This window comes from Chroicocephalus ridibundus, chromosome 7 (assembly GCF_963924245.1).
Source record: "Chroicocephalus ridibundus chromosome 7, bChrRid1.1, whole genome shotgun sequence".
Taxonomy (NCBI): Eukaryota; Metazoa; Chordata; class Aves; order Charadriiformes; family Laridae; genus Chroicocephalus; species Chroicocephalus ridibundus.
In genome coordinates, this window is record NC_086290.1 from 12728986 (window position 1) to 12742219 (window position 13234).

Sequence of the window (13234 nt, forward strand, 5' to 3'; positions counted from 1 at the left end):
ATTTTCTGAGATAAATACATGGTGTTGCCAATCAAAGTAGACAAATATAGTTGTGCTAAGTGAGGTGACACAGACATGCAAATTCCTGCTCAAAACTCATCGCAATCAGAGGCTGTACAGGAGGGATTAATCTAACACTGACTTATGAGCAGATCTCTTTAATCCTAAGTATTTAAAAAAAAAAACAAAACAAACCAACCTTTTTCCTTCACCTCAATTTTGTGTAACTATCCAAGTGTCTTGAAGTTTTATTTATGCCTCGAGTTACAGAAGACTAAAATTAAACTTTACTGAAACTACGGCTGAACACAGAGCAAAAAGGTGAAACTACAGGTTGCTTCTTTGGTTTAAAAAAAACTGGACTCAATTAAGGATATTCTAGTCTATGAACTCACTGCCAAAAAGAAATAATTGGACTAAAGCCACAAAGACCACTTTCAACGTGACACCAAATGGTATTATGAACTTTGTTTAAAGCATCTGTACAGTTTTACCAATCGCTGAGAAGTACATGTATGTCATGTCTTTTCCAGATGCAAAGGCTGTTTAGCCAATTTCAGTGAATTTTTTTTTTTTATTTTTTTTTTTTTTTATTTTTTTTTTTTTACACACACACACCCACCCCCCCCCACACCCACCCCTTATAATGGCAGAGCTATAAACCTCTTGAAAAATTGGATTCTGGAAACAGTGACAGCTTTAACTACTGCCTTGTCGGTGTTGCCACTAACAGAAAACTCGCTGCGCTGGTGGAACAGCAGGCACTTGGAAGGAGAGGCACGTCGCATTGCATACAGCAACTGCTACTTTGCCCAATTCCTCCCCAGGTATCAAATCAATACACATTACTCGGATTTCCTGCTGTTTTACTACAGCAGCTCTCTCTGATCCTATGGTTTACACCAAAACCCACTGGGAAAGGCATTGCGCACGCAAGCGCACCAATCGGCCCTGCCGAATAAATCATCATCTCCCTTTAATTAAGATTAATGTTGCAGCCTTTCCTGCTTATAAAACCCAAAAGGTCCAAGCTGAAGGCATTGAGTTGGAGAGAAACACCCTGCCTGCACATCTAAGGCAGCCGCAGCAATACTGGGAGGTTATCGGCTGAGCTCAAAAATTCTCCATCTCCCAAGAAGCATTTGCACTACATGGTGTTTGCAAACTGGTAAGAATTAAGTAGTTCCATAGCCTTCAGCTTTCTCCTGCTGAAATTAATGAAGACCCTACCCAGGAATGAATGAGAGGCTGGCTTTTTGTCAAAACTCCTGAAGAACCCCTGCCTGAAGGTAAGCAACGTGCAGCAGACATTTTTACCCAAACCCAGTCCCAGCCACGGGGCCACTTTGCCCTGCTCCAGAGCCAACACTGTGATGAGATGACCATACCAGCAGCTACAGCCCCACCAGGGCAGCTACAGCCACTAGTTCTGGCAAGAGTGTGAAATTAAGAGGATGGGAAAAGAGAATCCTATGGAAGCAGTTACACACTCCTCTTCTTCACGGAAAACCAGGCTCATATTCCTGCACAGCCCACAGGCAAAGCGGCAGCAAAGACAAGGCTCATTTGCATGTACTGTGCGATATGACTTCAATTGTGAGATATGACTCAGGTAGATTTACTCCAGACATTTTGCCGAAATCTTTGCAGGAGAGCTCATCAGGCAGGCGCTGCCCGATCAAGCACACTGCTTCTTGTTTAAATCCAGGGCAGAAGAGGAGATGAGCTCATATTAAAAAAAGAAGAGGTCAAGAAAGGTGACAGTCCCTCCTAGGCAGGAAGCCTCTTTTCATATGCTTCAGGAAGTGCTACATTCACACATATGGAACTCTATAAATAAGAAACAAGCTAAACTCTCTTGTCACTTGAGCATCCTAAAGCTTTAAAATCTATTCACAACCACCGCTGAAAAGCTAAGAAACACTCCGAACGTTTTTCTCAAGAAGCTGCCTACCTTGGTACCCGTTAAAGGCAATTAGGACCAACACATGCAGTATCTGTGCCACCCCTGCCCTGTGACAGTTATGCTGACAAGAACTTGCAATAAAATTGAGGGAAAGTCTATTTTATTTCATGCTGTGTTTGCACAGTGCTTAGCACAACGGGTCCTCATCCACGGCTGGCTCGGTGAGCTGGGACCAACACAACAGTCACCTGGTGTCCTCGGATGCAGGAAACTTTGGTGGAGACCTTCAGTGAAAGGCAGGCTACACGCGGCAGACTATGAAATGCAAGTCTGGTAGCACTTCTAGTCTGCAGATTTTTCCCCCGCTCAAGATCTGAATTTATTTTCACAGAATTTTTTATGGCGCAGGTCGCACATCAGTCATGTGACTGTAGTGTCTGATCTAAGATGCATGAAGGATTCTCAAGTAAAACATAAGTGAACCCAAACCCTCAAGACAGTCAACTCAAAACTGCTGAGAGACACTGCTATTTGAGTACAAGGTACAAAAACACACGTGCTCTAGCGCTGCCTCTGCTCTTCAAATCAAAGTATGTATTTAAATATATAATCTTGCAAGGAAGAAGTCTGATCAGTCAAAAAGGTTTAATTTTCCATTTTTTCCCCACTCTTCAGCAATTCCTTGCAGAGCTGCCGAAGATATGCAAGTGTTACAGAGCAGCGAAGCACTTCACAACTCCACTCCCTTAGAATTGGGACCCAAGAAACATCTGAGCCTTCAGAAACCCAGAGGCAAAGAGAGTTACAGGCAAATAACTATTTGCTAATTATACTTCCAGGACTGACACTATTGAAAAATGTGGTCATCCCTCAGGCCGCATTTTCTCTAAAATCATCAAGGATCTGAGAAAGCAGAGTTTACTTCTCAAGTTTTCACTCTTCTCTGAATCTCATTTCAGAACGAAAAAAGGGAATATCTTTCAAGCAGCCACAAAAATGTATTTTCATATTTTACATTTATTATTCAAATTAAATATGATAAATGCTTAACTGCTGTTCCCACAGAACCCAGTTCAATTTATGAGTTGCTCCCCACAAAAGCTTCGTGACAGCACAGTCTTTTGCTAAGGATAATGAGCATGTCTGGAGAATAATTTTTTATTTCTTTATTTAAAATCGAGGGCAATGAAAACATATGGTTTTAAAAACAAGAAAATACAAATCAAAATTAAACAAGGAGGCACTATCAGAGGAGTAGCATTGCACACTGGACAAAAAAACCCAAAAAACTATTTCCTGCTCAAGAGCATGAAAAAAACATATTTCCCTGGACAGAAATTATGCATTAAAAGATATAAATGGATAGGCAGCTGAAAATAGTGCTTAGGTGCCTTTGTCCATACGTCAACATACAATTTTTATGTGCACACTAACACATGTATAATTAGGCAGACAATTTGCACACTATTCATCAAGAATAGCTGGGGCTGACACTAACAAGGCTGATTCCAGCACAACTGCCGCTTGGCAGGACGCAATCTTACACTCAACCACAATTTCAAAAGCCCATTTTTCAGCAAGACATTGACTTTGATTTCTGTCTTAGCTTAACCGCCCACTGATGTCATCCTCATTTTGGGACAACAGCATTCAACCCACTGTAAATATGATCAATGAGCGACCCTGCACATATGAAACAGATTGCGTCTGACAAGGCATTTTATGGGAATCCAGCTGAAGAGCAAACCTGCCTCAAAATTCCAAGCAGCAATGGAGATGACTGAATTTAATTTCATAATTAATTTCTTTAGGAGGGAACTTCTTCAGATCCTAAACAAGGGTCTCCTCTGCCCCATTAAAATGGGGAGCAGGAGGGAGGCAACAGGCAAGAAATCCCAAGAAAAAGACCACATCTCATCCTCCCTTTCCTACCCAGTTCCCAGAATGAACCCTGTGGCGGAGCGCACACTCAACTTCATAAGGCAGACTTGAAAGAACATCTCTGTTCTGCAGTGATGGAGGTTTGTAAAGCTGCAGATCAGCTGGTGGCACGGCCAGGTCTTAGGGTGCAGGCAGCATGCACGTATGGAAAATACCAGGTCTAAGTCATCTCTGGGCAAGCACAAGAGAGAAGCAGATCTCTTGCTCCCTTCCCCCCATTTGTTCTCGCTTAAAAATACAAGATGTTCAAATCCAAAGCCCCCTTGTTTACAAGAATCACAGTTTGACTGCAGATGTTTTATCTTCCTTGTTCATCATACAAACCACTCTTGACCTTGTGCAATAATTGCTTGCTTTTCACTCACAAGCCCTCCCTCTGCTGCTATTTACATTCAGGGTTGTGCTGCTTTGATCACTGAGCCATTTGTAACAAATGCCTTCCAAGATGGATAGTGATAAGTAGGACAGTCCCCTGTTTTCATTCACGATTAATATCCAAAATAGCTGTAGAAACGTTTTAATCAAATCACAGGAGGGGAAACGGGTTATCTCTGTTACCCAAAGGTGCCTCAAGGAAGCCTCCTCAGACTTCATTATTTCAATGAGGCAGGGGAAGAGACAGGGTAGCAGTTGGGTCTCAGACTTCAGGGGTCACAACTGACATAGCCCCTGCAATCCTCCCGGGATCACAACACAACCACAAACAGCAACCTGCTGAGGACCCCCAGCTCAGGGGCTACAGCGCGTTACCTGCGACAGATCCAAAAAGCCATCTACGGGCTCAGTGGGGAGCAGTGACCAACAGCATTAGAAAACCATGTTTTTGCCTGACTTACTGTTGCAGACACTCCCATTGGACACTTCTTTTGTTCATTTCCCATGAGTTCTGTGGAAGAACGCATTCCTACGCTGTGTATAATCCAGATCAATTAACTCTCACCTCAAGCCATTCAAGGAATAAAAAACCCAAGCACTGATGACATTTTATCATGGTGGGTCATATCTGCAAGAGGCAAGTGTCATATCTTCTTCTGTTCATGAAGGAAAGCAAATTAAAATCCTGACACACAGTGTCTTGGTATTCTTTAACTTGGGCTGAAGAATGCTAGAAATAAGGCATTCTCCTTAATGTGGTGCTTGCTATGTTCACTTTCCAAATATAGAAGATAGCAAAAAATACCATGGAGACGTCAAGATTTGACTAGACTCTACTGTTCATATTGTTCTTAAACACTGGGTTTTAAGGAACATAAGCTACAGGCATAATAGTCTATACTAAAGGTTGCTCTTAAGGGCTCTGTGTAGCCAATTAATTGTATGGTTTTCAAATGCTTAGTGAAGGAAAACCTGTGCAACTATTTACTAATTAACAACTGACTGTAATAGGGTCAATTACTAATGCTGACAAAGAACTTTCTCCTCACTATGAATGTGAAGCTTGCTCTCCCAAGTCAGGCATTGGTGCAATATATATTAAACAAGCTGTTGATGAAATAATGTTTCAGATATCACTTCTGAACGAGCACATTTGGATGACATCAGAAGCTAAGGGCATGAGCAAAGCATATGCCACACAATCCCCCACTAAAAATTGCGTTTTGAAGAAGTTTAAAGAAGTATCACCTACTCAAGAAGCACGAAGGGGATGCTATAAAAAGAAGACAAAACCACTATTAATGGGACTTACAAAGAAGAGAGGGCAAAAAGTGACACCTGAAAATCCTTAGCGCTTTATATGGCACTTGTTATCTTCAAAGCATTGCACAAATATTAACTAATTAATCCTCACATTTTTCTGCCAGGTGATAAGAGACGAAGCTTAATTTAAATAGTTGGAGTAAGATTCATACAGAAAAGCAATCTGCAAGAGGCAAAAGGGAGGCAGCATCGGAGCACACCAGCACCAGCTGATCCTACAGCAGCACACAACCACACACTCATGATGTGCCATCTCCTGAAAACTGAGAAGGGGGAGAGGAAGAGTCTGTTTGCAGTCACCCAGCAAATATGCTATATGACCATAAACTCAAAAAGACAACAGACAAGGTATCATCAAGGCAGCCACAAATGAGACTACCTTTGTTATCTGTGTTCTGCAAGCACAAAAAATCACAGTGCCCCACACCAACACTACCAACTACTCTCAGCTAGCAAGTGCCAAAACTTAAGACCTGCTTTGCTATCACAATTTTTTGCCATTCACAAGCTTGAAATAGTGGCAAGGTAAAGGTAAAACATAACTAACTTCCAAAGTAAACCCTGTCCACCTCAAGAAATTTAAGGCAATGCTGGTGATTAAGGTGATTCTGGTTCCAATTGCATTGAGTTTTTTCATTCATGGGCCTCCAAACACAACTCTGAAGACAGGTAAGTCTCATTACGTCTATTTTACCGAAATGAAGGAACTCAAGGAACTGCACCACCAAGAAGTAAAAGAAATGGTCAACAACAGAATAAACACCTCTTACACCACCAATTGCTCACAACATTGTGAACACACCACTGGGCAAAAACACCACTTGTGATGACCACACCACACTTATGGCAACAACCCTGGTCCTCTGAAGTAAACAGGAGCTCTGGCACCAAAGCCAAAGTATTCAAAACATCACTCCATAAGGTACAGAGTTGAGTAATAAAACCAGTCCTGAAAGCCAAGGTTTGATTTGGGAAGGGCATGTGAGGACACAGAATGTAGCCCATGTCACAAGTTTTACAAATCCATGCTTTGAAGAGGGAACAGAAATGACGTAGGAATTGGGCAGGGGAGACAGCAAGTAGAGGATTTGCCTCTGCAATACCCTCCCTCTGACTGCAGCAAAACACTTCCCAAAGCAGCTCCCGTAGTACAAACATTAACTGGAAGGGAAGAGGCACTCCTGAATTCAAGCCCAAATGCCACCTCGAGAAACAGCATCCGAGCGCTGCAGAGGAGAAGCAGTGCTCACACCCTGCCTGCAAACTCACCAGAGGCAAACTGCTGCCACGCTGCAGGGCTACCTGCAACACAAAGAGTGAGCCACATCCAAGTCCTCCCCGCAGACCTGGATTCACAAGCCCATGTCAGTGCTCACCAGTGCACTTCCATGATGTTACTGGGACTTGAGGAGCTGGAAGCCTGAAATGTTCCTTTGAAGCCTTTCTTTGAAGGCACCGGGTTTGAATGGCATCAGGTCAAGACGCCTGCTTCCCAACGCGTTCAGACTCTCTTGACTCAGTTTCTCTGTCATTAAGCCAACACTCAGAAGACAAACTGATCTTTGCCACGTTTGCTTGAGATAACATTCACCAGTGTTTGCAAAGCAAACGGATCCCAGATGCGTAATCCTGGTAGAAGCAGAGGCTGGCCTCTGCTAGGCAAAGGACAGTACCCGATACACCAGAGGAAATGCAAATCCACCTTGGTGTGAAACTCCTTCCCAATGCCTTTAATAGTCAATTCAGTCATTCGAGTGTGAAATATAGTCAACCACTTGACATACCAAATAGGGAATTATCTCTAAAGTTAAACCACAACTTCCCCATGACTCTACGACTCATTCAAGAAATAAAACTTTACAGCAGGCGGAGATCATTGCAGTATCTTCCTCACGTGTGTGTCACATATTCACAGTGATGCAGAAGATAACAACTTAACATCTTCCATTAGAAGACAGTGAAGTGTTTTCTTCATCCAGTTTTGTAGTTTTCCTTTTACGAATGCAGGAAGTCTTACAGAGATAAGGATTTCAATTCTCGGAAGCCATCTCCAATTTTGGGTCGTACTTTAAAAATTAGTCCTATTTTTCAGGAGTGCTATTACACGCACGACTCTAGCTGCTGTCCCAGGGGCATTGCAAGCACTCAGCACTTCCAGGGGGAAAAAAAAATTAAAAAAAAATCACGTTTGGGAACATAAAAAAGGATGGTCTGGAAGGAAAGACAATGTTCTCATTAACCTCTGTCCTATTAAACAGCTGGCATTACCTTTGCTTTAACTTTACACGCTGAGAACCTGCCGATTTAACAGCCTCACTGACTTTGCAAACATTGACTCAAGAAAAATTTAAAAGCAGGTTTTGCAATGTCACAGCTGTAGGCTAGTTTTTTAATCCTGGCATACAGCGAGTTACATATTTCAAGATGAAAAATCGCACCTTCAAGTGCAAGATAATGCAAATTGGAAGAAATAATTTAAACTACTTGTACACAGCAAAGGGGAAAGAATTAGCTGAATCAACAGCTCCATGAAGACATCTGCTCAGCATGCAGCATCACAGAGCAAATAAAATGCTGGGGCAAATTAAGAAGGGGAAGAGAGAATAATGTGGATAAATTATAATGGCTTCATATAATTTCACTGACAACGGCAGGCCCACTCTGCTCATCTCAAAGACACCAGCTCTGCAATACAAAAGGTCCAAAGAAGGACAACTAGAATAGTTAGAAAAAAAGAGATTCACGTGAAGAAAGCCGGAAAAAAATATGATCTTTTCATCTACAAAAAGAAATCACAGCAAAATACTTACATTAACTTGAAATGAATGTTACGGTAAGATAAGATCTGACAGTCACAGTGGATATAGAAGGAGATACCACAAATAACTCCACGTGTTCAGTTATTTTAAATGAAGAGAAAATTCAGTCCACTTGTAACTCCACTTGGTCCTCAGCATATACTTAATCCGAGGAATACACTGCCGCAAGTATCATTAAGAGAAGTAGTGTGCATATTAAGGATGAGCCACATGGGAAAAAAAGCCACACTAAGACCTCTTCAACATTTTAGAAAGAGTTCAGCCTGACTTCAGTTTCACTTGAAATCAATAAATAAATTGCAGATAGCAGAGGTCTGTGCTTCTAGACCAAGCTTAGAATAAAACAAACACTGTGCACAATGCACAGCATTTCTTTTCCCTCCTCCTGAAAGAGCTGACAGCCCTGCCCCTGCCCGGGGCAAAAGGCTACATCACACATGGCCGATGCTTTCTATCCCACAATGACAATTCTAATATTAGTACAGAACAAGCACAGGGCAATTAGCAATTCCACACTTGATTTGTATGAATTAGATGAGCACTCCTAGGTCATACATTTCCAAATACATTTCAGATGACGCGTGCGTAAAAAAATTAATGTAATTTTTCATTAATTATTAACCCTATTTGTCCAGGCAGAAGGAAGAACTGTAGTTCATGCCAATAAAGTAAATAAAGGAATGCTTTAAAGCATACCTTCGCCAGTCTTTTGAGCTATTTATGCTAAATTCTGTGGATAAGAAAAGAAAAATCAGACTTTAAAATATTTCTGTAAGTAGGAGCCTCCCTGAGGTAAGGAGTGCTCTATTTAGTGTAATTGCAATGAAACATACCCAGGTCCTCCGGAATGCACCGAGATAGAGAGCGCCACATCCGAGGGGCGCAGAGGCAGGGCCGGCACGGCTGCCCCACGGGAGGCACCGGCTGCCCCACGGGAGGCACCGGCTGCCCCACGGGAGGCACCGGCTGCCCCACGGGAGGCACCGGCTGCCCCACGGGAGGCACCGGCTGCGCACAGGTGCACAAAGCCGAGCGAGGCAGCTTGGCTTTGGCAGAGCCACCGCCGAGGGAAAGCCTGTGCCGCCGCGGCACCGATTGTCACACCAAACTTAGGAACGAACGAAGCGCCCGCCGCTCCGAGCCCCCGGGGCCGGTACCGGACGGGGGCTGCAGCCCGCAGCCGCTCGGGGAGACGCCGCGGCACGCCGGGGTGGGTTTTTGAGAGGAGGGAGGGAGGGAAGCAGGAAAGCAGCGCACGGGCTGGGCAAACACCCGGGAGGAGAGCTGCCGGAGCCCAGCCACGCCGGGCCGTGCCGTGCCGAGCCCAGCCCGCCCGGGGCGGCGGGGGCAGCCGCCGCGCCCAGCCCGAGGGGCCCGTCCCACTCCCAACTTTCCCCCAACTCCGCCGGCCGCGCCGAGCGCCGCACCCCGGCCCGGGGAAAGGGGGGACACCCCGCGCCCGCCCGCCCGCCCGCCTGCCGCCCCGGGGCGCGGCCGCCGCCACTCACCGCCAGGCCCAGCAGCAGCAGCCGCCCGCGGCGCCGCGCAGCCCCCGCGCCCTGCCCCGGCACAACCATCGCCGCCGCCGAGCCGGACCCGCCGCCGCCGCTGCGGGCTGCTGCCACGTCTGGCGGCGCAGGCGCGCCCCAGCCGCTACCGCCCGCCCGCCCAGCGGCATGACGGGGCTTGTAGTCCGCCCCGCGCCTCCGTCCCGAGGGCGTGTGCGGCTCCCACAGCGATCCGGCACATGGCAACCGAAAAACCCACCCAAAGCACTGCCAGCAATCACAATTAAAAAGGCAATCTCCGTCCAGTTTGTTTCAACAGAGGATAAAAAGGGAAAAGTTCCAGCTCTTCTTCTCTGATGTCCCACTGGCCTTCCCTCTAGAATTAGTTTTTTGTGTGTTCACTTCTCTCCCAGTGTGTACCTCACTCTAGGGAGACTTCTGGCAAATAACCTCCTTCTTGATGCTTTTTTGTCAGAGTCTTTATAAGCTTCTACTGGTCTAGAGGGGTCTGCAGGACAAGTCTTGTGAGGACTGAGGGTCCTCACTGAGGGAGCTGGGGTTGTTCAGCCTGGAGAAAAGGAGGCTGAGGGGAGACCTTATCCCTCTCTGCAACTGCCTGAAAGGAGCAAGGTGGGGTTGGTCTCTTCTGTCGAATAACAGGCGACAGGCTTCAAGTTGTGCCAGGGAGGCTCACATTGGATATTAGGAAAAATTTCTACACCAACAGGGTTATCAAGCATTGGAACAGGCGGCCCAGGGAAGTGGTAGAATTTCCATCCCTGGACCTATTTAAAAGATGTGTAGACGTGGTGCTGAGGGGCATGGTTTAGTGATGGTTTTGTCAGTGTTAGGTTGATGGTTGGACTCGATGATCTGAAAGGCCCCTTCCAACCTAGATGATTCTGATTCTTAGACGTGGGGCAAAAGGTGAATAAGGGAACCAAAAAAAAAAGGAAAGGGGAGAGAGAGTCAACCGGAAGAGAAGCTTAGAAACTAGGCCCTATTCTCCTTGTAAGTTGTTCCCACTTGTTATCATTAAATCCTAAAGGAGAACCCTGCTTTATCTTCACGTGTTGGCAATGATGCCAAAGTGCAAGCAAATAAATACACTGAGCCTGACCGTGATCAATTTGTGCAGCCTCCATTATAATCACGCTATTTGAATGATTGCTGCATCCAGACGAACAAATCGGTCTGTACCCTTGGTTAGGGACATGCAGTGAGCCAGCTCTGCCTCGCAAGGACATCCCAAATGTTCTGCCAGTAATCTTAAGGTCAAAGCGGGTCAGCCGCGTTATAATTGGCTTCCCACAAACAGAAGGGATCTTCACCTACCGCCCAGTGGCCGTGTGAAATTCTTCCTTGGCTCAGAAACATCAAAGGAAAATCAAAGGCATCTTTTTGAGTCTGATCCTTACAGCTGACTGTCGCCTGAGCATTACACTAAGAGGCTGGCTGCAAGGGAGCAATTTGTAGATCCATACAGCTGACTGATCACTTCAAGCGGTGATCATGAAAACTGAATGCCGTTGACATTAACAAGTCCCCTGGTGGAGATGTAATTTTGCAAAGCAGAAACACACGTAGAGAAAGTTATTACTATTAACATTTACACTTTTGTGGCATCTTTTGCGGCAGAAGCAGAGCACACTTTTCTCAGTCACAGCTGGGTAACCTTTAGCAAATCATTTCACAGTGCTATGCCTCGCTTCCCATTTGCAGGCGGCCTCAGTTAGCCTGCCTTAAAATGGGAAATTGGCACTCAAAAATGAGAGCCATCAGACGAGTTTGGGATGAGGAAGGACACATGGCTGGAGAGGGACTTAGAGAAGGGAGGAAAAGGTAGGAATCTTTTCACTCTACAGTGGAAGGACCCCAAACAAAACATCCTTTGCGTCAAATATCTGTACCCCTAAAGTATATGTTATCTGCACTGCCACTTCTCACCCGCAGTGCCACTTCTCACCTGCAGTCCTTACTGACTGCCCTGAGATGGATGGATGGACGGACGGACGGACAGATGGATGGATGAAGGGCTGCACTGTACTAGTCACCACCAGCACTGGGGCCAGCTTCCCAATCTCTAATAATCAGCCTGCTAGCAAAAGGCTCCAGATCCCCAGTTGAAACACATTTGAAATAAGCTATCAAAACCTCCAGGAAAAGGTAACCTCTTCCAGATCCTGATCACCTTCAGATCCTCAGCCTAGAGCTGAAAGGCTTCTGCACACAACTGCCCTGACTCATCCAGACCTCTAATCTCAGTCGGATATCCAGGTCCTCAAAGACTGTTTGAATCCTCCTGTGACTCTTTTGTGTAGAAAACTGTTATATCTTCTGACATATCACATCACAGTTACCAGTATCAGGCAATGCAAAAGTAACTTCAATGTGGTGGAATTTCTGTGCTGTGTCATCACCATATGGGATGTGCTGCCATTGTGGTAGGAAAGGATAAAATCCTGGGACGTGGTTGTTTTGTACATTTTTATCATGATGGCAAGAGGAAGGAAGAAAAGAAGGAAGAAAGAAAAAAAAAGAAGACAAGCTATTTCAAACTGTGCTTCTGAGAGGTTATATAAAAAACCCAGTTTGGGAAGCTGCAATTCTTATATACAGAACAATATAAAAAGGGTATCCATGTGGCAACTACAGCTTCTTTCTTTCAGTTCAGCTCAATAATTTGTATCGACATGACAGGCATTGCCAAAACTTAAGAGACAAGATCATTGAGCATCTGTCTCAGGTCAAAAAAATATATCAAGTATCAGCTCTAGACAAGGCTTTACACAGTGGCAACTACTTAATCAATCCAGTCGTGCATTACTAATGAAGTCATTACAGTTGTATCTGAGTGCACTGCTATCCAGCATCCTAAGTTTTACCCTGTATCTCTTTGGCATTAATATCATATGCTGCTTGCTTTTCTGTAAATGTAATATTTGTATATGGCACCACAAAACACTGTGAAAACATTCATTAATTCACCACTGAGAAGCAAGAAAGAATTACTGCCCTTGGATTATAGATCAGAAAACAGTAGCAGAGAGATTATATGATCTGCCCAAGGCTATAAAACCAGACAGTTTCAGATCATGTTCATTTCCAAAGTCTGCACTGGGTCTGCTAATCCTTACTTGTCTATCTATATTCAAACACCTCTTCTACCAAGAATAAAATACAAAACTGGACTGACAGTAAGTATGTCTGTAAGGAATTACACCTTCCGCATTTGCTATATGTTGCTGCTTTATTTGACAAGCTTTAGTCTTTGTTCTCTTTTTAACCTGAAAAAGTCTCTGGTGGCCTCTGACAAAAGGTAAAATGAGTCACCTTTGCCACAAAAAATGACAGCAGAGCAG

General features: G+C 44.7%; 1 protein-coding gene across 1 annotated transcript in view; it reads right to left on the reverse strand.

Moving 5' to 3' along the window:
- Window positions 1-10005, reverse strand: part of PDIA5 (protein disulfide isomerase family A member 5) — a 103129-nt gene extending 93124 nt beyond the window's left edge. Inside the window, exon 1 of the mRNA XM_063341875.1 lies at window positions 9873-10005. Within this exon, the coding sequence (XP_063197945.1) occupies window positions 9873-9941 (69 nt within the window). The 5' untranslated portion in view covers window positions 9942-10005. The remainder of the gene's footprint in view (window positions 1-9872) is intronic.
- Between the last annotated feature and the right edge of the window lie 3229 nt (window positions 10006-13234).